This window comes from Mya arenaria, chromosome 2 (genome assembly GCF_026914265.1).
Source record: "Mya arenaria isolate MELC-2E11 chromosome 2, ASM2691426v1".
NCBI lineage: Eukaryota > Metazoa > Mollusca > Bivalvia > Myida > Myidae > Mya > Mya arenaria.
Window position 1 is genome coordinate 66,835,970 of NC_069123.1, and position 27,093 is coordinate 66,863,062.

Sequence of the window (27,093 nt, forward strand, 5' to 3'; positions counted from 1 at the left end):
ACAAGAGATGATATTGCAGTTTTATTTGTATGTCAAGACAGAGATGATGACAACATGGTCGGGTCATGACCGGGTGGGGGTGGTGCCTGGTGACAGATGTTGTTCGGTCAGGAAAGTAATGCTTACATGAGGACATGATTTGACACATTTCTTTAGTCATGTCATACACAATAATAGAACTCCATGTAGAACTGTTCACTGATGAACTTTCAAGCAAAATTTTCGAATGTTTACATCTAAATTGTTGCAGTATGTCTTAATTTTATTATAAAAACATAGAGAAGTGCTATGAAGACTTTTTATCGAACTTAAAGTACACTTCTTGACACTTCTTATTTTGTTAAAAGTAAAACTTGAAAATGGTATTATCATGAACTTTTGCTTTTTTGAAAATTTTAACTCCTAATAATAATGAGTCATGAGCAGTGTTTCATAGACATGTAGATAAAGTTACGAGCAGGTACACTGCAGCATTAGAGAGGTTGCGAAATGCTAACTGTTCAGGTGAATGTACTGTGGGATCTACTTTCTGTGCACTACATCATCCAGGTATACAGGTTTCGATGCAAGAGTGTAGTCGATATCCTGGACACAGGTCAAGTTGTAATCTACGTCTAACAGGTATTTGTAGGTTTGTGCAAGGTTAACAGTAATGAAAACTACTAAATCATGAGAAAAGGGTTTTATACGAGAGTTAAAGAGTCTACCAGTACATGTGTAAACAAGAAACCACTTTTAACGCCAATGCATCTTTATCGTGTACAGATAACTACAAGAAGTACAAGAAGTGTTTCGCAACCTTTCTATTGTTTCAACAAGAACTAAAGAGCTTGCCTTCATGGATCACCTACTAGGAAATCGTGAACAAGATGACTAGTGGAGGTGATATATCTGACAAATGACTAATTGGTTTGACTTACAATAATCAATTAAATATCTTGAATCAAATACAGCATTTTTTGCACTACATAAAATCATACTTAAACATCAAATTTTGTATCAATCTTTAAATGGGAATTATTCAGCAATGAGTTTGTATACAATCTCTAAATAACAGTACAGCATTGTACAAAACTGATGCAAAGTTTTAATATTAATGTTACAAAATGAATACTCTTAGAGAGATTCCACATTGATTTTGTAAATTGTTTCTCAATGATCAGTCATGAGTTTTTAGAGCAAACAAAACTGTATATTAAAATTAGAATCGGATACAAATTATTTAATAACAACCAAATTTATAATAGTAACAATTACAGAAAATTTTATATTTTCTTTTTTTATCACTTGCAAAATCACAAGACAAAAATTATTTTCAGATAGTATTATAATAATAGTAAAATCTGATCAAACTCACAAAATATACAGACAAAATAAACATGTTCTTAGTTCACCTATAAAGTTATTTGATAACCTACTATCATACGTTCTACTAGGCAACACGTTCTACTAGGCAACACGTTAAAGCCCTTTATCTTTGCCAATATATATTTTATTTTGAGAACCTATTATAAATGACCTTCCAAGTCCAACAAAGAAAATATTGAATACCAGGGTAACAAAATAATTATCAACAAGGACTATGGAAAATGCACAAAAGGCATTAAAATGTATGTGGCCAGTGTTACAATTGAAACATATTATGATTTCCTATAATGGTACAATCAACATGACAACACACAATGCTTGGAAAATACACGCACAAAACAAAGTGGGTACATGAATTGCTAACCATCTGAGATCTAGGAACTACTCTGCATATTCATGAGGGGTGCATTCACACTGTAATGAACATTCATTATGTACAGACAAACAGGAACTCTTCTTCACTTAACACCAACGAAGCTATGGCAGAAGAACAATTTTGCTGATTATTCATAATATTTGTACAAATCATGTTGATGATGTGTGTTCTAGTGTGATGAACTGTTAACGGTCTCAGGACCTGGTCTATTCAGCTGCATGTTTGTTTAAACAGGCAACACAATGAAAAAACACTTCATTTATAGCCATGTCATGTCATGCTATTATGCTATATCTTTAATTTAAAGAATCAACAACCTTTGTGTTGAAATATTAATTTAGCTCATCAGCATTTTGTCAACACATCGAAAAGATCTGAACTTGGCCTTCAAAAAATGATAATGATCCATATCCAAAAAACCCCAAAAAAACATAAAATTTACACTGACAAAATCTTATGAGCAATTTATATAAATGAAGATGTGCTTATTTAAACATGTACTTTCTGACATAAATATATATTAATATTTATATATCATTCAATTTAAAATACATATTAACCCTTTAGCGCATGTATACGAGATAGGCCGACATAGCTCATTACCAGATGTATACGCATTTGGCCGACCGTATCCATTACTGGATGTAAACGCATGGCCCGCATATTTCAATAGGGTCATTTCAATATTTCAATTTTGCATCTTTCTTTTTGTAAACAATATCCCGGATGTTTATAAAATTAAAGTTTAACCTTTTGTGTATTGATTTTCCCTTGAAAATATCGTCTGCTAAATTGAGAAGGTGTTTATACTCCCAATCGCAGGTGTGATATCCCATTGTGACGTAATAAGACCACGAGCTAAGTACTGTATGGAATTTCCCCCAAATTCATTGATGCGTAAATCATTAAATATATTACGTCAGTTCAGTTTACCATTAAAATCAATTGAGATTATATTTACTTAAAGGTAATATTTTGTTTACAAACAAAAGAAACAATTAGTAAATGAGAAAATGATGGGTAAATTTTCTGTGAAGCTTATATAATGTCCATCATAGTTTTGGCTGTAAAATAGGTCATGTGCAAGCGTTTTGTTTGATCTAGATCTTTTTATTCATACCGGAAAATCATTTATCGGCTTTCTTTTTTTGTAAACAATTTTATGAGGGGGTAATAAAGTTAAACAGACACCTTGGACTGGATCTCTCAGCTGGATGACACCGGATATTCCTGACATATGTCTGTGTATTAATACACAAGAACATAAATTGTCGGCTTTTTAATCCAGATGGGTCTTTTTTATGATAGGGGTAATAAAAATTAGATCGATCCCAGCATTTTATTACCCTGTGATTTAATGCAATTATGACATTTCAAAGAAATGTTACAAATCCATCTTGAAAATACATTCACAGCTGAAATAAAATAATTTAATATTTCATCATTGACACCATTTATTAGATAATTTAATTATCTATAAAAAATGAATTCACATAAAAAAGATTTGGACACAATTATTTGGAGTAACATTGATTTTAAGGTCATACTGCTGTATTCATTTTCTCATTTTCAAATATCCAGAAAAGTGCCTATGCAGATAAGGACTGCTTATCAGTAAGATGGCTATTGACTGGGAGGTGTAATCTGGCCACTTGTCTATGTGCTAAAGGGTTAAACCTCTCTGTTTGAATGTGACATATCATTTTCATGAGATAAATTCACAACTTGGTGCCTATGTATAGGCAAGAAAAGTTCCTGAGATTTTCCAATAATAATTCAATCTGATGTAGTTGAACAATTATAGCTACAACAAACAACATAACAATCTACAATCTTATATCTTACACATATCTGTAGCAAACATAGTCTCCACCTTAGTTAGTCAATATACTTTCGGGGAATACATAAGAATAAAAAACTAAAGTTAAGATTCTAGCAAAACAATAACCTCTAAAACACTGAAATAGGAAACCTTTAATTGATATGAATAATGATGTTTAAATATTACTGCCCTTGATGATTACAATTTTTTATTTAAACAAAATAAAATATTGAATGTTTCATGTGAATTATCTGCATCTATCCAAAACTTATATTTGTGATTAGCTTACTTTAGTTATATGTGCCTTTTGTATTTCTTCTAAGTTTTTAAAAAGCAAATTCAGAAAACACGTAGTATTTAAATTAAATGATTCATTTCATGATTACTTTCATCTAACAGAACAAACAACAACCCCACTTCTTTACTTATCAAAACAATAACCAAGATATAAATTATATAAATGAACAATCTTTTTCGATGTTTGCAAAAACATAGCAATGACCTTCATCACATGCTACACCATGTTTCCAATTTAATATGGCCACTACAATGATTTTTTTATACTACACATGTATCATATCTTGCTTTAATTCTTTGATCAAAAAATAAATCACTCCAATTGTTTGTAATAAATTTAATTGGAAAAATGGTTACTTGATTTCACCAAAGAAATTAACTGTTATTTTTATTCTTACTGGACAAACCCTTAAATTTCTTTCCACTCTTAAATGGAATTGAAGCAATTGGATATATCATTTGTATTTAATTCTTTCGGTTATGAGATTTCTGCAATGCATGTACCGCAGGAATTGCTGTTGCTATATGGTGTTTGCTTTATCACCAGCGCAGGCAGAACAGGTAGGTTTTTGTTATTTTTGACCAGAAAAAGCATATGATAAAACTAATCTGACACTTGTCATCATATAAAACGCATAATTTTATTTATTCAACACGTCCAGGAAATATATTAGTGGCTCGCGAAAGACTAGCATACTAAAACATTTCTGAATTTGTTGAATAAAATTATGTATTATATGACGACTTGTAACAGATAAAACATATATATATATAAAAAGAAACATGTCAAATCTGATGCTATGAAATACATAGTCACAAATATGAAAATGCTGCAGTACTATTTTAAGTAGTTCGGTGTAATACTAGGTGAACAAGTGTTCTTGACAGAAGTAGGTACTTTTTAAGACTGTTAACCCAATAATTTTCTTTTATTAATAACAAAATATAATTAAAGGGAAATTCTCTCGTAACATTAAGTCAAACATCTCCTTAGGAAAAAAAAGTCATTTTGTGACTCCATTAAATGATGTATCAGGGCTTTTTCTATAGTACCCACGGGTCCGACTATCGGACCCATTCCCAAAGCAAAATATAAGATATTTTTCCCAATTTTCAGAAAAAAATCCCCATCAAAATATTTTTTTTTTTTTTTTTTTTTTTTTTTAGAAAGTCTTTTTACATGTACTGGATCATTTTCAACATCATATCAATTATGTGATGTAAAGTTTTTTTGATAATTGAATTCGGAAATCATTGATTTTCATCACATTCAGATATCTGTATAAAATATTATCTGTCATGATCGATTTATTGCAATAGATATTTACACCTAAGGATTAATATTTCAGCCATTTTGGTTATTTTAAAGGGAAATAAACTAATATAAAACCATTTCCTATTCGCTGGAGACTAGATAGCTTTTTCGTTTAACTGTAAAATTTCCCAATTTCAGCATTTTCACAACGCAAAATTTCCCAAAATGTCTAGGGTCTTTTTCCCAAATTGGGCAGAAAAAGCCCTGAATGTTTCTGAAGGAAAGTCAACACTTCTGAACTTAATAAAGGAGTTCTTAATTTCATTCCATGTTATATAACTTCAACAAAGTAACAAACAAAAGATGACAAATAGAACAAGTAACAGATGTTGCATAATCACCATATAATAGTACATCATGTGTGCAACAAATACTAATTCAATACGAGTTGATCAGTAAAATGAAATGTCAATTTGATAGAATAAAGTGCAACATTACATATCTCCACATGTTTGAGTATTTCATTGTTACCATGACAGTGCTTTTTGCATACAAAATTTAGTAGACTCTTTTTTAGAAGACAGACTTCAAAACTGATTACATATATATAACCTACCAGAAATAAATAATGAAAAACACATGGATAATAGTATGAAATTTGTTGTAAAAATATAATGCATATAATTACACTTCAGTTTAAACAATAAAGCTTATTCATTTTTTACACATAAAAGACCCATCATTCTTTTGTACATTAAATTAGTCTCCCTGCAAAAATATTTTTTTCTTTATCTTAACAACACATTCATTGTTTTAGTGTGATTACAAAATAAACTACGAAATTAATTGCAATGAGTCATTATAATCCCAATAAATACAGCTAGCAGCAAGTATACAAAGCAAATACTATTTTAAACTACTGTAAACAACTTAAATATACTGGATCAATTATTTTAAAGGTGTTAATGAACTTTATACAATGATATTTCTTTTCTTTTTCTAGTTTTCCACATTTATACATTGGCATGAAGGACACACTGGCACAGTCTAGTTTTTGTGTTCTTTCCTTGTATAAGACAAGTTTGTTAATGTACATTAGTCAATAAACGCTATCAGGCCCAACATGTTGGGTGACAACTTTGATATGGTGAATGTACATTAACAAACGTGAACCAGGTGAATGTGCAAAATTGTGCTTTGTCTGTTGGCCCAGCCTCTAATTCATTTGATTAGAATCAATAATCATCGACAGCTGATTCATAAAAAAAACCTGTACATTAGATTTGGAAAATACTACAATCCCATTGGGAAAAAATATCATCCAACACTAAATACAAATAAATGTGAAATTCATATCTGACATGTGGTAACCACACATTTTACATAAACTTTCAATAAAATTTACAACTCACAATCTTTATAAAAAAATGGTTTGAAATGAAATCACCTATTCTGAGTTCTTTCTTTTGTCATTCTTTATCACATAAAAATCTAGTAAAATTTTGAAACCTAAAAAGTAATTTTAAGACGTGTATGAGAACAGAACAAGTGTCACCATTTACTCAAGTAAACTGTGCCATCTTGAGCTAAAACACAAGTGTTTAATCCCCAGGCATTTTTAGAACTGATCAAATCTAAAACAGCCATTCAAATCTAACAAGAAGAAGGATCATAAGCTAACCGGAGTGGCGAGGCCATTCATTATTCTCTGCCAGAGTTCTTTCCTACACGATTTGGTTCTCCTTAGTGACTGTAAAAGCTCCTGAAACTGGACCATGCCTCCAGGAGTGATGTAGAACACGTTACGCGCGCTGCAGATGATGCTAACAAAGTCATCGTACTCTGATGGATTGATATGGTGGATTCTCTGGTGGGCACATTGGATAAACCTGGATGGGGAGATAAAACAACTGTATACGGTAACTTGAGGGAAACATCTGTGAATGAAAGTCTGTGATTAAAGGTTTAGAAAATTGATTAAATAGCGATACATAGTGAATTACGCTTTAAATTATGAAAGGAAATAGTACCAACTTATGATGACAATCATGTTCTACCGCATTACAAAAAAGAGAATTGTCATTAGGAAGATTGGAAAATATTGGTACTGTGACACAAACTATTTACAGTAAGTTTATAGAGCAAAACATAATAAGTGCAGAAGGTTATTATGACTCTGACCTTGAAGGTGGTCTCTTCTGCCAAATTATTATAAAATCCAAAATTGTATTACAAATATATGGACACAAACTTTTATCAGTAAGGCTTATATAGCAAAAAGTTCAGAAGGTTGTTCAGAGGCTTGACCTTGTAGGTAGGGACAAGGGTCTTGTGCAATTTTAACATTCACCAATAATTTCAAAATCTTAAGTTTAGAGATAACAGTTCTTACATTTGAACACATTTCTGCACGAGTGGATGGAGTATGCCGGACCGCAGGTGGCTCTGGACGGCCACAGGATTGTTCCTGGCAAGCACCTGGGCAGCCTCAATGGCAATGTCGTACAGCAGGAAAGGGCTCACTACAGCATTTGCAACACTCTGGGTAAACTGCTGCAGGTAACTAGTTCCTGAAATATGGTTGTCATTTCAGTGCAAATGAACTTTATAACAGACATAGTACAGCAACCAAAACTGTTAACATACTAATCAACGAAGTAAGTTTTAAAGGAACATCTGTTACTGAGGAGGCTTTTTTCTATTTTTTAAAGTATAAAGCTATGGCAGAAGCTCTTACTAAATATAAGTTTTCTAGAAAACGATATTTATCCTTTTAATGCGCACATCCTCTTACCTAATTTCATAGCCAGTTTCAGTAGCCATTTAACATCTTCTCCATTGGGTGGATTTTTGGCATACTTTGTCTGTGGTCTTTCATCATGTACTCTTCTTGCCAGCGTCTCCATGGCAAGAATCCCCACCCTAAATGCAGCATGCAGGTAATGTGTCTGAGTAGGATTCATTATGTGTGGGTTAGTGAGGGTGTGGTGGTGACCTATATCTTCCCCACTCATGTTTGGTGGGTGAGCCATCGAAAGTGGTGCCTGGGGTGGTGGAGGCAGCATTCCTGGAAGGTTGGACATTTGGCAATTCTGACTAGGTATGACCTGAACCCCTTGTCCTTGGGCCTGAGTTGGAATGGGGCCTGGGGCCATAGGGCGGTATGCTGCTGCAGAGGAGTAGACAGGGGCTTGTTGTGGCATTCCGTTGTACTGGATGGGATTTGGATAGGTGAATGTCACATATGGCGGCATGGTCTGGGGATGCATGGGTATGGACTGTTGTAATGGTGGCGCTCCAAATGGCTGATGGATTTGCTGAACGATGTTATATGGCTGAACAAAAGCCTGCTGTTGCTGCATGTGATGGTGTGGGTGGTGAGGACTAGGCTGGGGTACTGGGGGCATAGGGAATGGCAACATCACAGGCTGGCCATTGTGAGTCAACAGCTGGGCGGCAGATACTGCCACATGGCTGGCATTCGGCGGAGTATTGCTGAATGGAATAACTGGCAGATTCACAGGGCTGGGTCCCTCAGCCCCCTGCGATGGGCTTGACACAGTGACAGGGGCCAATGGAGCTGACCGGGGTCTCCCTCTCTCATGTCCATCAGCCCTCCCAGACTCTACCCCACCTGGCTGGCTAGCTGCCTCCTCAGCCAGTTCATGCCAGCGTTTAGCTACATGGAATAACACTTCAGGGTACACACCACCTCCTGTAGCTGCTCCCTCCACAGCAAGGCAAGCTTTCTCCAACATTTCTTTGCTCTGCTCCTTACACTGATACAGCGCTCTCTGCACCTCGGAGGGGTTTAGAGCATGTGCCTGTGGTAGACAGGACAGGGCAAGTTCTGCTGCTGCTCTCACGATATGGTGATCCCGCCCCCTTGATGCACGATCAGCAAGGGAGGCAACCTCAGGTGGTGTCAGGTGACCCTCCCAAGTGTCAATCAGTATATGGATGGCTGCACTGCCTATCTCCATTGCTTGACCTGTCATTTATACAGTGGTTATCTTATATTCAATGAAATTTCAAAGGCTTTATACTCTTGAAATAGCAGTATCAAAGATCTTCATTATCATTATACTAAGTCTTATTTCACTTAAGGAAAGAAAGTATATTATTTAAAGAAGGATATCTATCACCAATCCCATTATATAACAGAAAATACTGTTTTTATTTACATCCATTTAACACGTAAAAACAAAGGAGCAATTACCAGTAATCCAGGATACATGTGAGGAGTAAGTCCTGGACAGCCAGTTGGGAGCCACGCAGTTCTGCAGGCCGAGGGCATACAGGCCGATCTGGAATGAGCACAGCTGGAGGTTCCTGTGTGGGCCAGATGGCTGGTTTGTGTTGGACGGCTGGATGAACTGGGATGTGGAGCTCGAGCCCCCAGCCTTGTTCAGAATCATCTTGGCTACCTCCCACATCCAGTGGGCCGACGCCTCGCTTGGCTGGTTTGGCACAGTAGGCATTATACGCTTACCCTTGAACCTGGTAATAATTTATAATTGCATGTACTGTATACGGAAAACCATATTTTTTTAATAAAGGTACAGGTGAAGTGAGGTGTGAGCAAGGCAAGAAATTTGTTTTCATTGATTTTAACATAACTTACCTGATTCCCTTAAGATTTGGAGTAGAGCTTCTTGAATCTAATATAAACTGTGAAGTTGCAGTTATTCTACTGTTGATTTGAGCTTGTGAGCTGAAAAATAAAACAATTAATTATATAACACAGACATATGATACCCAAGGTTGTTCTGGTCAAAGTCAGTGCTCACAGTAAACTATGAGAAGAAAGCAAACTCAGAAAAAGGAATAAATAAACAGCAGTGGAAATCCAACTTATAGGTTTATAGAAGATGTTTCAAAGTAATAACTTGTCGCAAGGGTTATTACAGAAAAATGTCACACCTTTCCCAAATGTGAATGTAACGTTTAACACCAATACATTAAAAAAGTAACGTTTTACACCAATACCTTAAATAAGTCACATTTTACACTAATACATTAAAAAACTTAACTCCTAACCTTTCATCCCTCAGTTTAGTCCTAAGCTCAGCCTTATCCCCGGAGCTGGAGGAACCAAGGGAGTCACTGTCCCCACTGGAGCCACTGTCGCTCCCCGGTCCCTGATGCTTGCCCCACACCCTACGTACCAGGGTGGGAGAGTTGTCACTGCTGGTGGTCTCTGGGGCACTGCTGTCTATGGCTGCGCGACCTGCACAGATAATTTGTACATGTCATATGCATGATTATGGCCATGATTATGGCGATGATTAATATGATGATTTTATTTGCCAGTTGCCACATATATGATAATCATGAATGGATTTCTCCGATTGCTAGTTTCTGTTACACAAAATTAAACATTGTTAGTAATTTACATGCATTTCATAGCAGAAATCAGTGGAAGTTATGAAACTGTAAGTCTCCCAGCTTCTCTAATACAAGAAACTTAACCGAATTATATATGTAGTCCTTTTTTTATCTCAAGTCACATGTTTCAATTTACCTGAGGAAGGTTTCTTCTTCAGCGCCATACAGCGTAGCTTGGCCTCTAACTGCTTGTAGTTGTCTCCTTCCTCTTCAACAGCTGAACTGTCTGTGTCTCGGCTATACAATGAAAAAATGAGTTCTTAATACAGGGGTGCAATAATGTGCCAACAACAGAGCCAACTGTCACAAAATATACCCATCCTTATTTTAGGACACCAAGTTTGGTGACAAGTGGTTGTATGTAAAGCCATATTTAGAGAGCGGACACTGTAAATACAGGTCTTGCCTGGAATAAAAGGTTACATTACAAAAACTGGAAACAGAAAGTGAGGATTTTGATAACCTCAGAATATCTTTCCAAACATTACACATGAACATTTACCAAAAAGAGTCATAAGTTATATGTCAAGTAAAATATAATCGGCGCACACGCCTACCTAAGTCCATATGTGATGGTCGTGTACGCCTTTGGCCTAGCTCCTGTCGTCCCCAAGCCACCTGATGCCCCACCACGATGCCTTTGATCATCAGGAGCAGGGAACTCATCAAGCTCAGATGTCCTGGTGCTGCGAGAGGTTCCTGATGCCCCTCTTGGGTTCTGGGGCCTTTCCTGCTGGTCCCTGCTCCCCCCAGTTGATGTGGTAGGGGTGTGGCAGGGGGCTTGTCGTGGGGTCAGATATGTCATCAGACTTGGTGCCTTGTACTGCTGGTGAACCTCTTTGTCGAGAAGTTTGTCCATAATCTGTGCATAAAACAATGACAGTGTTATCAGGTTTGCTGTAGTACAAGTGAATAAATAATATACATATAAATAGTATGCAGTTGGCAATGATTATAAAGAAAGTGCTTTCAAATTGTGTAGGGAACATATATATATTAACTGTTACTGTCATATCTTTATTAAAATGATTGCAATATCATTGAATACTGTCCAGATTCCAGAATATGTCTCTACACAATCACATTGCAGAAACACACTTGTTCTCTGTCCCAAACTTTTCATTCATTTCATTTCTTTGTTTACCTTGCTTAGTTTTGCAATGTCATCCTTGTAGTTTAGAAGCATGGCCATAGTGAGATCCCCCCGCTGTTTCCTTGTACTCTCACACAGCAGCGGGTGGTCAGCTTCCGACACGTTCGCCTTCATACCTGATCACAGTACATCAAATACATGTGTTACTACAAAATGATCTTTGATAATTCATTTTGTATCAAGATTCATTAACACTAAATACAACAATAAATTAGTTTGGTAATTTACTTAATAGATTTATTCATTTTATCAAATTAATTTCATAATCAAATAGCCTTATAGTTAGTCATGATGTTTTTTATTTCAATTGCCTTGAAGTCAATTTGACCAACGTTTTGTACAACTCAAGGGGGTGAATGCAAAATGATTCTGAAAATGGGTTCACTTTCATTACTTAATGCCTCTACTTCCTTTGGTTCTGAGTGACATTTCATAAAGAAGAAGATTAAACCGACTCATTTTCAGGCGTCACAACATTAGTATACATATGTATCTCATACCAAGAGCAGCAACACATCCCTCAAAGCCAAGTTTCTCATCTCCCGACTGTCTACAGGGCACCATGGACACATGGCGACATCCAGGCATGGTCGACGTCATTGGGCACGCTGTAAACATTGTAACAAAAATAACTTTAAGTCAAATCTTTATGAGAACTTTCTTTAATTGTTTGGTTCTCTTTCTCATTTGTCTGTCAATCCAACAAAGAAATTTTAAATAGCTCTTGTTTGTTTCTTTTAATTTGTTCACAGTCTTTTCAGTGGTATATTTATCAACAACAGGCAATAACTTTGGAATCAACCAAACTATTATAGCATGCAACCATATTCACACAACACCTACCTCCCAGACAGAGGGCATCAAATATGAAGCTGGCGAGGGTGAGGGGCAGCAAAGCCTCTCCCCGTGACTTGATGGTTCCATCCTTCAGCTGGTCAGCACGCTGGCGGAGCATGGACATCTCAGCAGGTCCAAGGGGAATTTTCTTTAACAAAGACAGCAACTCTGTCTCTTGGTATGCCAGTTTCACCTGCAGAAACACAATTAGAGGAACATGATTGCATTGCCAAAAATAATAACTAAATGACCCTATTTTAGAAACTGAAATACATGACTGCTACTAACATCTTCTTTCAACTGCTAATAACTATAAGGTAATATAACATACCAATGTCAATGATAAAACTCATGTTTATAACCTTGTTAAAACTACTGTAATTTGATGATCAGCTTATGAATATCAATTATCTTTTTTACAAAAGACCATAATAGCAACTATACATACATTTACCCATGTTATTATTTTCTTCTCAGTCCAACAATAAGCATTACTGAACATTCATTATAACTATAATTATGGACCGTGTTGGTATGCTGAGCAAAAAATGACACCAAGGCTTTCCCATAACTCGACCTTTTTCTCAAAAAATAGATCAAGCTCAAAATGAATAAATGAATTATTCTTCATGAGCACCAAGAATGCTTGAGTTGAGTACGAACCTCCATGGCCTTGCATGACGCAGGTGGGCGGGGCATCTCTAGGACAAACATGCCCATATGGAAGGCTAGGTGCCACGTATCCTGTTCCTCCAGAAGAACACCGGCCAGGAATGCAGCCTTTGACAAAGTGGTGCTGGTCAGCAGGGTTATGTTTGTCAGGGCCTTCTTACGCTTACCTGAAATTATGGAGGGCAAGTTATTATATATAGTACAGAGTTCCAAATGTATGATCAGAGGAATACCAAAGTTCTAAGTGAGACTATGAAACAAATGGATTTGATAAAAAGTGAAAAATCATTACTGATAAAAAAGAAATCTTATAATGCAAAATGATATCTTGCTCATATTAAGATGTCATAAAATGCATAAGCAAGATGATTTTTGGTCAAACTGCAACTGAATATATCGTCCACTGATTGATGAACAGGTCAACCAGCCTTTATTTTTTATTATGATTGATCATTATTTTTTATTATGATTGATCATTATAGCAATTCGAATAGACATTAAGATATTTGACTACAAGTTCTATTTCACACATCTCACCTTTTATGTTGGGTACTGCAGCAGTCTCTGCCAGCAGGTCAGGAGGGTTGGCTAGAAGATCTTCGGCCAGCTGTTGGGCGAGTTTACATGCCTCCTTTGTGTGACCATGGGCATGTAGGGCCTCCGCACGTGCAAATGAGATCTAAAACAAAGGGCAGGGCATGGAATATAGAACAACATGAAAAATCCTATCAAAATTGTTGGAAGCAAGTATTAATTCTATCAAAACGTTGACTACAAACTTCAAGTCTATTCTCAACTTTGTTATCAATTAATTTTTAATAACATTTCAGAAGATAATGCACACTACAAACTTATTTGATATAAATGTTTTAAAACCAATATTTCATATCATAACACAAACTGTTTAACAAATGGTTGAAAGGAAGTTCAAACTCACATCTTGTCTGTTTTCCAAACATTTCACGGCAGCAAAATAGTTGGGCTCCTCATTGTTTTTTTCCTTCCTTTTCTTCTCCATGTCAATGGCCTTGGCTCGATCATAAACATATAGAGAATACTCATCTCCTGACAGCTGGGCCTCAAAAAGAGACTCCCCCTGGGCTTGAGCCCCATCTCCTGGCTGGTCTGGGCCAGCAACCCCCCCTCCAGTCTCTCCATTGGCACTCGCGTTTCCACCTAGCTCCATTAAAACATCATCATCATTTTCATGTGAATCACTCTGACTTACACTTTGATTATAATTTTGCTGTTTTGATTCTTGAATATTCAAATTATACAACCTAAATGACTCTGCATCATCAAGTGAGTTTCTCCTAAAATTTGGCTCCTTCATTTCTGATCCAGAATCAGAGTCTCTGAACAGTGAACTACCCCTTTCGGGCTCACAAAACCCTTCTGAACCAGAGCTCATGGCACCATCATTGTTACTATGACCTTGTCTGCTAGGGTGCCTGTGACGTTTATTTTTCATGTCTTGTGGGGAGTGGTGTTCATTCAACATATTAGTGGCCTCAGCCAGTGTGGTAGTGTCATCTGTGCTTATAAGATTCTCTGAACACACTGCCATTGGCTGAATTCTGGAAGGCTTCTTGGCATCAGAGTCTAAGACTCTGTTAAACCTATAATGCAATGACAGTTTTTGTGAATCGGAGTAAGTAACACCAGGAATATGATAATCATCCCACTGTAGTATACAAGCTTCTATTCCAGGTTTGAAACCAGCAAAATTTTCTATTTCTGACTTTTTCAAAGTGCCCCCAGCACTTCCAGAATTTGATGAGTTCCTAGCTCTTTTTACTTTTTCGATCGTTGACAAATGCCACTCCTTGAATTTGGCACACAATTCATCCTTCTGTACAGGGCTGAGTTTGGGGTTGAGGGCAGCCAGTTTCCATAGATTGACAATCTCATCACAGAGGCTAGAGGCAGCATGCTGAGTGATGCTGGCGCTGCTGTTACTGCTGGATCGGGAGCTCAGCTGGTTATTGTTGTTGTTTGTTATCTTTGTCATGAACCACCATATTAAAATCTAGTGGAAAAAGATAAATGAGTATTGACTTACATGTGTGTGTGCAATTACATGGGAGGTATAAACTATGCTATTAAACAAATTAAAAAGTAAAATTTGGAACTATTAAATGAGCTAATTATTTGATCTTGAATTTATATATGAGAATATATATATATATATATATATATATATATATATATATATATATATATATATATATATATATATATATATGAACAGAAAAAGTAAAAGTCAATCAAAACAGTGTACCAATTTCTTCCCTTAAAATGAGACCCGTAGCAGTTCTGTATCAAAATATGAAGATCATCACCATGTTTACCTGTTTAAGCTGTAAACTTTTTACGAAATTACAACCGACACGTTTCCTAACACTACATGTATATCAATTAGGGATGGAAGCGAATATTCGAGTATCCGGATATCCGGATATCACGCAAGTATTCGGATACCAAAATGGGTATTCGAATATTCGTTAAGAATTAAAATTTCAATGAAATAGCTTAGCAGAGACATAGCAATTGTTATAAAACTTTTCAGAAGATATATTTCAGGTGATCAACAGTGTCTGTCACGAAGCGGGTATGTGTCACAAATCGTCTGCTAATTGGATGTTTGCACAAGGCGTGATATTGTGTCCTTGTGCAGCACCCTGTGAAGTTCTATGACCTTGTTTACAATGACAAGTGTTGTTTTATGATCTCAGATGTGCTTAATTGACACTAATTGGCACTAGTTGATATTAAACGGATTGATCATTAATCCGTAGGAATTGATCGTCCAATCACAAGTTAAGGGTCGTGCAATCAAAGCTTTTAATGACCAATCATATTTTTGATGAATATGCATAAAGAAATAATTGCTATCTGAACAATAAATACAAAAACAAATTTGTTTATCTTTTCACTTTTCAATCAAATTTCCATCATTTTACATCTTGTAATTGTGTTTTGAATTATTAATCGTTATTCCTGTATCACGACTACATAATATGCCTCCAACATTGACTTCAAGTGTTTGGAAGTATTTCACAAAATCCGAGGATGGTAAAAGTGTTGTGTGTCAACTCTGTAAGGTTAAACTGGTATATTGTGGTGAAACTTCAAATCTTAGAAATCACATGAAAAAACACCCCGTATGCAGTCCACCGACTACAATCGACTATCAAATAATCAAAGCGTCATTTAACATGAAACCTGCTGATAAATTACAAACTCGAAAGCACGTGGCAGTAACCAAGCAACCACCTCGGCCGAAGTGACTATCAAATTCGTGAGGTGTTTATGTGGTATTCATCATGAGTTTTATGACGTAAAATGAGTTGTTTAGCTTTGATTATAACATTATAAATTATTAAGACTGAGAAAGAATGAATGAAAAAGTGAAATTGCCATATGACGAATTATAAATTAAGTGGACAATTATGTCAAATAACAGAAGGTGGGTGACATATAATAGGAAATTTACTTATTATGAAAACAATTTGATACGAGTATCCGGATAGTATTCGAATACTTGATACGAATATCTGGATACCGATTTGGTATCCGGTTTCCATCCCTAATATCAATATACATGACATGCAGCCATAATTGTTGTGTGAATAAAACACCCACCTGTTCACACTGTAGGACTTCGTCAGTGATGATCTCAAGGAGGGGTATGGCATTGTGGTCACTCCTGCGGAACATTTCGCGGGCTATAGAGAGCAGGTTCCACATGCCCTCTGGCTCACGGCCACGCAGTGGACGCAGCAGGCTTTGCCACTCCGCCGCTGCTGGGGGTGCTGTCTGCGTCAGGAAGTTTACATCACTGGGAAACAGATTTTTATCTTAATTCTTGTGACAAACAAATTTCCAAAATCAGCATTAAATATTATGGGGGCCATTACGCTCCACAGACTACTTTCACAATGTATGTCAAATTTTCAGACTATAATTGACTACTGGTTTTAAATAAAAGTGAACAGAACTATATAGAACAGTAACTGGAGTTTTTCTTTAAAAGCTTAAAATTAATCAGAACAGATCAAATATGTCCTTGAATCAGCAATTTATTGTCCTGAAGGTTTAATAATCATAAAGCTACAATTCAATTTGTGTATGTCAAATGTTTAGACTATAACTGACTTCTGGTTTAAACAGAACTGTCAGAGACAACTTAAACAGTAAGTGGAGCTTTTCTTTGAAAATAAAAATATTATTATATTATTGACTTCAATGAAATACATATTTTTTTTACTAGTCAGACAAAGTGTTGATAATTACCTAAATACCACGGGTGAGGGTACACAGAACTTGACGAGTGTTTTCTTCACGTTCTCATGCAGCTGTTTTTCATCGAGGCACCAGGACGTTTCCTCATTGGCCTCTGCCCCTGCGGTTGGGTCTGGTGCCCCATTATGGGTGTTCATGTCACATTCCTGGGCTGATATCAGCTTGTCTAACAAGCCCTGGGCTATTGGCAGGATCTACAAGAAAAATAATGTATTTGTGGGAGTTTGGTCAAACATGCTGATCTGACGAAATGTCACATAAAGCTTATCATGCATGAATTGAATTCATTTATTTTCTGATATTGTATATATTTAAGAAAGCATCTGTAAAATGTACATAATCAAATGTGTTTTATTAATATATATATAAGACAGAGATAGACCAACTGGGTAACATTGTTTGCCTACCTCTTTTGGCATCTCAGCGATGAGGTACTGTGCAAACTTCTGTAACTGGTCTCTATGTAGCTGGGTGAGACTCTCAGACACTGGCACCCGCCGGGTCACCTGGCCAGGCTGGGAAAATACAGATATGGTCAGTCAATCACAAATACAGAGCTACTTGAATTAGTACCACACAATTCTGAGTAAAATAAAAGCATGTGTTTCATGAAAATTCAAACCAACTTTCAGATTTTTTCTACCCCAAACTGATTCATTAAATTTGATTTATTGTGAATGCACTTCTTTCGTATATCGATAAAATCATATCTGACAATTGTTGTCTTCTGTAACATACCTGGTGTATCCTAAAGAGACATACAGCAACGACATGTGAACACCAGAGAGCATTGCTATTACAGGTGCACGTGCACTGGGAGATCCGACGGCGGTCAAACAAGATGGCCACCTGGAAACTGCCCTTGTGATGGCTCAAGTGGGTTGGATGGGCCACCGTTGCGCTCAGGTGGAACCCTAAATTTACAGCATAAATATCATGAAAGTAAATAATCAGTCTACTATCCAACTTTGCGCCTGTAGAACATTTTGCAATACAATTTGGAGAAGTACATTCTGCCGTTGAAAAAGTTATCCACCTTGTTATATCTTAAAGCTGCATGCTCACAGATTATACGATTTGACAACCTTTTCATCCTTTGTCTCAGAATCAGCTGATTTTGATATCAGTGCTTTCAATTCTGTCATATACGATAACTCACGATAGAATATATTTCGTTATTTGGAAAATTGCCAAAATTTTCATTTTCCATAATTTTTTTCGAACATAAATATTAAAAATAGCAAACTGATCTTTTATCGGCAGTGTTATATCACTGTTTTTCAGACATTTACTCAAAATATGGCTTATTCCAAAACAAAAAATAAAAAAGTTATCAAAAGGTCATTCTGTGAGAGTGCAGCTTTTAATGCATACAAAATGTTTATTTTACAAATTCATTAGATCAGAATGATAGAAACAAACATTGCAAGTATTGTACATAAATGAAATAAATAGTGATAACAAACATTAAGTAATGGTTTTCACAACAATGAATCAGGAGTTGTACCACACCAGCCCGATACACTAGAGCAGACTTACCAATCTGTAGAGCATTTTTCACAGACTTGCTCTTATAGAGGTGATCTCCTTTTTGGAACTCTTCAGCACTGCCATTGGCCAGGCAGGAGTAGAGTCTAAAATGAAAATGTAGCATTGAATTTTGTTATTAAAGCATACTAAGGCCAAAAAAAATTTACCATTTTGAATTATAATCCTGAATACATATCAGTATTTATTTCATAACACTGCTTCAGTCTTCCTGGAATTGTTAGACTTAGAGAATATAATAACATGTTTCTGTGATGCTCATTGCAACATCATTTTTATATGAGTTTATATTATGTTGACAGTTTCATCAATTATTTATTTTTGGTATTAAAGGCATATTATGTGCAATAGTAAACATAACATAATAAATGTACATACATGCCACTCCACTACCAATCCAACCCCTAAACTACAACATGGTAATGGTTTTCACCATCTGTAACCTACCAGTATCATACCCACCCATGTTCCTCTACACTCTTTAAATCCCTCCGTTTTTACTCTCATCCTTCAGTATTTTTATTCTCAGTCCAACCCTTCTACCCTTCTACTCCCCCCCACCCCATTGAGTACCCTGACTCCTTTACACCCACTCCCATGAAGTCTCCTATCCCTTTACTCCCACCCGCTCGACCCCCATAACCCCACCCTATATTTTACCTGATGTCCTCCTCACAGTCAGGGAAGCTCCAGAATGTGATTCTCAGTTGCAGCGGCTCAGGAATGGGCTGTGGGTATTTCTCCACTACACCGTATGGAATGTTGCAGGCCACTGTTTGAGAGGCCAACTCCACCAGTGATAACACCTCCCCCTCTGTAATACACATCAAACAGGTACAATAAAATATATAATAATAATAATAGAAATACTAGTAATTAAAAAAATACTAATGATAATCTTCATTTTGTATTGAACAATGTTTTGAAATCCACTGATTTCTGCAGTATCTTGAAGGTGAAACTCAGGGTCAGTGGTAGAAACACATAACCTTTCACATCAATGATAATTATCATTTATTCATGGTTTCATTAAGAATTTCAAAGTACAAAAGGTATCCAATTGTAAAAACTAGAGCTGTTACAGGAATGACTAATATCCCAATACTTCACCTGGAGACAGAAGTGGTAAACTATTTCTTTCAAAAGGGATTATCACTCCATCAAAAACTGGTGGTTTGTAACCAAAGTTATTTCACCGAGGCTGTTGGTATTATTGTTAAATTTTTGATGCCCGGTGACCACATAATTTTTTAAATCATTTAAAAGGCATTGCTGGTCGATTACTAATATATACCAAGTATTTAAATTCAATGACAGAAAATGCATTAATTTGTATGGATAAATAATTTCTTTATTTCAATCAAAATCGGGTGTGAAAAACCTATTTTTCAATCTTTTAACGCCATAACAGCTTGATTGGGGTACCTTTTTCATATTTTATTTTCATACTATTTCTCTACTAATGAAACCTTTGGTACTCACAATAACAAAATAATAGGGGGTCACCAGATATCCACAATTTACTTAATTGTACCTTATAATGGCTTATGTAGTCATTCTACAAGTTCAATATCAATTGTAAGTACAGGTAACTGGGATATACTATGAATCAATGTTCTCATGCATTACCAAAACGATTTTTAACAAGAGATGTTTGTCAAACATTATGCCCCCCCTGAGCGCCATGTTGTCAGGATTATATGGACAATTGAACAAGCATTTTCAGTGAAAAGATATCCCCCTCCAACGATGGCTTGTTTGTGCTTGATGGCTTGTTTGTGCTTGAAGGTTAAAAAAAATCTCAGAAAGAATAAGATAAGCACATTGGTTTTACTGAGAAACGGCTGCAAACAATGATTTTTTAATAAACCAAGGACAATAACTCTAAGGAAAATTGACCAATCCAAAAGAAAAATAGACAGGCATCATCACAGTATGTTGGTTCTTATTCATTCCAAGTGTCATGAATTTCTACCAGCAAGTTGCATAGAAAAGGCTGCAAACATGGATCTTTTAATAAATCAAGGGCAAATAACTCATATAGAAATTACACAATCCAAAATATAAATAAACAGGCATCATCGCAGTATGTTGGTTCATATTTATTTTAAGTTTCAAGAATTTCTACCAACTAGTTACTGAGAAATGGCTGTAAATGAGAGTTTTTCAAAAAATCAAGGGCAATAACTCCAAGTACAATTGACCAATCCAAAAAAAAAAATGAACAGGCATCATCCCAGTATAGTAATTCATATTTATTTTAAGTTTCATGAAATTCTGCCAGCTAGTGACTGAGAAATGGCTGTGAATGTGCATTTTTCAAAAAATCAAGGGCAATAACTCCAAGGACAATTGACCAATCAAATTTCTTTTTGGACGGGCATCATTCCAGTATAGTGGTTCATATTTATTTTAAGTTTCATGAAATTATACCGGCTAGTTACTGAGAAAACGCAGGTGACAGACGGACGGACGGAAGGACGGACAACGCCATTTCAATATCCCCCTCCCTATTTCATAGGCGGGGGATAATGAAATATGCATGGACCGAAATGACAGCTGATTTGTCGCTAACATTGTATGCTGTTGAGGCAGTTTTAAGATTATGACCATTCAAAGTTTGAGGATAGAGTGTGTTATGACCATGACCTTTGACTCTATGACCTCAAAATCCATAGTAGTCATCAGCTGGTCACCAAAAATCTAAATGTTAAGTTTGAGGGCCATGGGTGCAGGCATTGACAAGTTATCACACAGACAAGCATTTTTCGTTCAAGGTCACTGTAACCTTGACCTTTGATCCAATGACCCCTTAAATCATAGAGGGTCATCTACAGGTCAGACACAACACCAAGTCAAGTTTGAGGGCCATGGGTGCAGGCATTGTCCAATTATCACTTGAAACATTTTCGCATTCAAGGTCACTGTGAACCTGACCTTTGACCCAATGACTCCTAAATCAATAAGGATCATCTCCTGGTCAGGCCCAACTTACATGTCAAGTTTGATGATCATAGATTCAGGCATTGTTGAGATATCACTGGGAGAAGATTTGTTAACTTTTGTGTGTTAAAGGTTACTGTGACCTTGACCTGATGACCCACAAAGTCAAGAGGGGTCATCTACTGGTCAAGCCCAACCTTCATGTCAAGTTTGATGACCATAGGTCCAGGAATTGTCGAGTTTGCTTTCAAGGTCACTGTGACCTTGACCTCTGACCCCTTAAATCAATAGGGGTCATCTACTGGTAAGGCCCAACCTCCAAGTCAAGTTTGAGGGCCATGGGCACAGGCATTGTTGAGTTATCACTCGGGCAACCTTTTATCGTTCAAAGTCACTGTTACCTTGACCTTTGGCCCAATGACCCCTAAAATCAATAGGGGCCATCTACTGGTCAGGCCCAACCTCCAATTCAAGTTTGATGGCCGTGGGTGCAGGCATTGTCGAGTTATCACTCAGACAACCTTTTACCATTCAAGGTCACTGTGACCTTGACCTTTGGCCCGCTGAACCCCAAAAACAATAGGGGTCATCTACTGGTCAGGCCCAACCGCCAAGTCAAGTTTGAGGGCCATAGGTGCAGGCAATGTCAAGTAATGACACGGACAACCTTTTACCATTCAAGGTCACTGTGACCTTTGACACGGACAACCTTTTACCATTCAAGGTCACTGTGACCTTGACTTTTGGCCCAATGACCCCAAAAACAATATGGGTCATCTACTGGTCAGGCCCAACCTCCAAGTCAAGTTTGAGGGCCATGGGTGCAGGCGTTGTCGAGTTATCACATGGACAACCTTTTACCATTCAAGGTCACTGTGACCTTGACCTTTGGCCCGATGACCCCCAAAAACTATAGGGTTCATTTACTGGTCAGACCCAACCTCCAAGTCAATTATGAGGGCCATGGGTGCAGGCATTGTTGAGTTATCACTCGGACAACCTTTTACCATTCAATGTCACTATGACCTTGATCTTTGACCCGATGAGCCCCAAAAACAATAGGGGTCAGCTACTGGTCAGGCCCAACCTCCAAGTCAAGAATGAGGGCCAAGGGTGCAGGCATTGTCAAGTTATCACTCGGACATCCTTTTACCATTCAAGGTCACTGTGACCTTGACCTTTGGCCCGATGACCCCCAAAAACAATAGGGGTCATCTAATGGTCAGGCCCAACTTCCATATCAAGTTTGATGACCATAGGTCTAGGCATTGTTGAGTTATCACTCGGACAAGCTTTAAAATTATTTTACCATTAAAGGTCACTGTGACCTTGACCTTTGACCCCTAAAATCAATAGGGGTTATCTACTGGTCAGGCCCAACCTTCATGTCAAGATGACCATACGTCCAGGAATTGTTGAGTTATCACTCGGACAAGCTTTGGTCTACCGACGGACCGACGGACGGACCGACCGACCAACATACCGACATGCCTGTGCAAAGCAATATACCCATCTTCTTCAAAGGGGGGCATAATAATTAAAAAAGGCAATTTGGATAGCCCTGATTAATTGTGTAGCTATAAATAACATACAGAAAAGGCCATCTGCATACCGTCTTTCATGAAACAGCATTGAACAATAATAAATTCTTTTTCGATAATCTTTTGAATAGCCAGTATAAAGGTTTATTTCATACGACAATCATTTCTAAAGTAAAGAAACCAGTGGCACTGATCAATGGTGAAAATGAACTGTAAAAAATGAACTCCTTCCTATCCAGTGGCCAAGAGTTTCCTTCCTCTTGAAATAAATGTAGCACGACAACCTGGAACCGTGATCAATCAAATTGTCAATACTAGCATTATCAGCTAAGAATTGCTCTGGAAATTTCTGTCTGCCACTGATGTCTTCAATGTATACATTTGTGTCATTAATGCAAACTGGAGATACATGAAGACAGAAGATAATAATGAGATGATTTTTTATTTCATCCAGATTAATAAACAACAATTACTGTCAGAAAAAGATACCTTTAAAGCGGACTGAACGTTTCCAACCTGACTAAGGTCTTAAGGCACCTTAAAAGATTTAATCCCTCAGCTTTGACTTACACAAATAAAAATAACAAATATTGCAACTGTTTACTTATCAAAATACTGTTCATATGAGCCAAGGATGTCATGCTATTTATTTCATTTATTAGCCTACATTACTTAGAAGTTTCAACTCTACATGAATAACATGAACAACCTCGATACTAATCATTTAAAATAAAAAATAAATTCTTTCTGTCTGCTTCTTATGGTACCATTGTACAAATATTGTAATGGTTAATATGTAATTTGCTCACATTGTTAAGTTGAAACTAATACTGAATGGACATATTGAACATATGTGTCATTGACCTTTTGTACAGAAAAAAGAGACTATAGCCCAGAGGTCAATGACCAGCAGTATATTGAACATAGCTTCATTCTCTTATGATTACATGTAAACCCTGTTTTTATTTACTACATCAAGCCCTTGTTGACACTTTTGGACAATGACTCTTACTATTTTTTCTTTCAACACTTGTCTGAATGTCACCTTAAAACCATTTTAATACAATATCCAAGTAAAGTCATTCAACTCATTTGCATTGATTTCAATTTTTTTTTACACACAATATGAGTAGGCCCTATAGTTGTTTTTCTTACAACTGTGGCAATCTTATTCTTTGGTACTGTGTGTGTATTCGTGCCTGTCTGTGTGTTTGGGGGGGGGGGGAATCTGTCCCTGCTATCAATGATTAACATGCTTAGCACCCTTAATAAAAAATACTAAAGGGCAGGAAGAGCTGAAATATTTTAAGTAATCATGTAAGGAAACATGTTTGCGATAGTAAACAGTAGTGTTTAAAAAGTAATCATGGCAGATCAATAGCTGAGACGAAAGTGAAGAGCTCTCCCAGCACCAATTACAACTCATGTAGCAGCATTCCTACACAGCAGGCCACAGAGAAAAAGGGCTCTGTAAACCTTCATATAATATGTATGTCTTTTATTGTAATACTTACTGCATCCATCACTCAAGTTATTAAATTAGGGTTGTTTAGTAGGGTTTTTTTTGTAGTGTATTGCTAATTAAACATAAAACTTTTACATTCTGTATACACCCCTTGGCATTTGAAAGAAAAGGACACGTCATTACAGGTATACATTATCAAAAACTGATTATGATATCAGAAGCTTAAACTGATGACATTGCCAACTGTGCAAGTTAAACCAGTTCAATGTTTTCTTGGTGCACATCCATAAAAATCCAATGTTGATGGAAGTTTCAATACTGCTAAATGATATCAGAAGCTTAAACTGATGACATTGCCAACTGTGGGAGTTAAACCAGTTCAATGTTTTCTTGGTGCACGTCCATAAAACATAATATAATACATACATGAATGATGAAAACTTCATTTAGGTACTTTAGAAACATGATCATAAACTAATTGGCAAGCCAAACCTCTGGACAGTCGTCAGTGAGTGATCATGAAGTTTTGGGTTAAGAAGTCAATAAATGTTAATGACAAATGAAACATCATCCATTCCAATAGAAGTTATATATATATATATATATATATATATATTCTTTATTTTACTGTTAGCTAGCGATCTGTGAAAACCAAAAACATATATCACCTATTTCAGAGATTTACAAACAATTTTTATACAATTATCGGTCATAGCTGATCATTTGATTTATTAGTTTCATTTTGTTAGTTGTTTTCAATTTGTGTAACCCCTAGTGGATCTAATTTTTATTTTACTGTTTAACTCGAGAAATCAAGCATCTTCGATCTTTACATGTTTGTTGATTTTCATTTGATTAATTTTCAATTTTCTGTATTAAATATGATTTTTAAGACAAATAATATTCCTCCTTGTCAAGTACCCACTATTCCAGATTCCAGAAACATAATATCATGTGAAAGTAGTGTGTGAATCAATAACAATGATATTTCCATATACTGAACAGTTGACATGCATATATATATATAGTATTGAAACTTCGCTTTTTGGTAACCGTTCCGATATGAGAATTCATAAAAGAAAAAATGGCTAATTTAATAGGTTGTTTTGTTTTTTCCTTGTTGATTGTGAAAGAAAATCTCTTCAAATTGAAAGTTTTCATAATTTTGTAGTATATATGAATTCGGGCTAGTTCATCCAAAATACTTATTTCGATGTCTGCAATATGCTCCAGGTTGGTGGACCATGCAGCCAAGATTAAAAGACAATACAGCCTAGATAGCTGGATATTAAGGCCCAGACTAGTGTTTCTAATTGTAAAAAAAATATGATAAATTCAATTTGAAACAGATCGATTGACCATATATGTCAAAATTGGGTGGACCAATGTGGGCCATATGGTCTTTCCATCTTGGCTCAATCGTCTTTCAATCTTGGCTGTATCCTCTTTAAATCTTGACTGTATCTTCAATCTTGACTTTATTATATGCAAATCTGAGCTGTACTGTATTGTCTGTCAATCAAAGCCCAATAGGGTTGGGCCCTATTGCCTGCCATTCTTCTGCAAACATGTTATTTCGAGTAGTTAATAAATGAGAATTTCCAGGGATTTTATTAATGCAAAACACTCCTCTTTGATTTCAGCTGTAAAGTTTACCAAATTTTACATATGGCAATTCATACCTTGGGCCTTGTTGTAGGAAGGGCTTGTCTGGCCACCATTCTGACGTTTCCATCCTCGCCAGTTGTTGTTCAAACTCTCAGTTTCACTCATCCAAGAGCACATGGACTCTTCCTCAAACCGTTCACTGTCATCAAAGGAAAATCTGTCTCCATCGTTGTCCCAATCGAACATGAAATCCATTTCGTCTGATCCTGATTTATTTTCCAAGTGTGAAGAGTTAGCCTAATTTTTGGATGCAGACGTCCAACTTCCAACTTAAAATTTCGTCATTTTTAGAGCTGTAAATGGTAAATGACCTCAGCCTTTGTGAAAATGGGCTGCTCCTTCACCAACATGCAATAAATATAATTGAGTTTAATTCAATTTAGACTAGTATTTAAGAGAAATTTTAAAGCCTTTGTTGAAAATTCATGTTGATCTGTGACAACAATAACAAACCC

General features: G+C 36.3%; 1 protein-coding gene across 2 annotated transcripts; it reads right to left on the reverse strand.

Moving 5' to 3' along the window:
• Window positions 1–8: 8 nt before the first annotated feature.
• LOC128204474 (zinc finger SWIM domain-containing protein 8-like) lies at window positions 9–27,085 on the reverse strand. 2 transcript variants are annotated; one of them, XR_008256148.1, is made up of 22 exons: window positions 26,653–27,085; window positions 19,682–19,835; window positions 19,013–19,107; window positions 18,212–18,387; window positions 17,881–17,988; window positions 17,465–17,667; window positions 16,814–17,009; window positions 14,106–15,197; window positions 13,706–13,847; window positions 13,160–13,335; window positions 12,503–12,689; window positions 12,160–12,267; window positions 11,651–11,775; window positions 11,064–11,368; window positions 10,643–10,743; window positions 10,159–10,348; window positions 9,743–9,832; window positions 9,338–9,618; window positions 7,913–9,109; window positions 7,511–7,688; window positions 3,422–7,007; window positions 9–2,305 (listed from the first exon to the last, which is right to left on the reverse strand). XR_008256148.1 is itself a non-coding variant. In XM_052905890.1 (21 exons), exons 1-21 carry the CDS (start codon window positions 26,831–26,833, stop codon window positions 6,788–6,790), a joined length of 5,505 nt encoding a protein of 1,834 aa, XP_052761850.1. In that variant the 5' UTR covers window positions 26,834–27,085; the 3' UTR covers window positions 9–6,787. The 2 variants fall into 2 exon arrangements, 1 of the variants encoding a protein (XP_052761850.1); XM_052905890.1 differs by having other exon boundaries at window positions 9–7,007.
• Window positions 27,086–27,093: the final 8 nt, after the last annotated feature.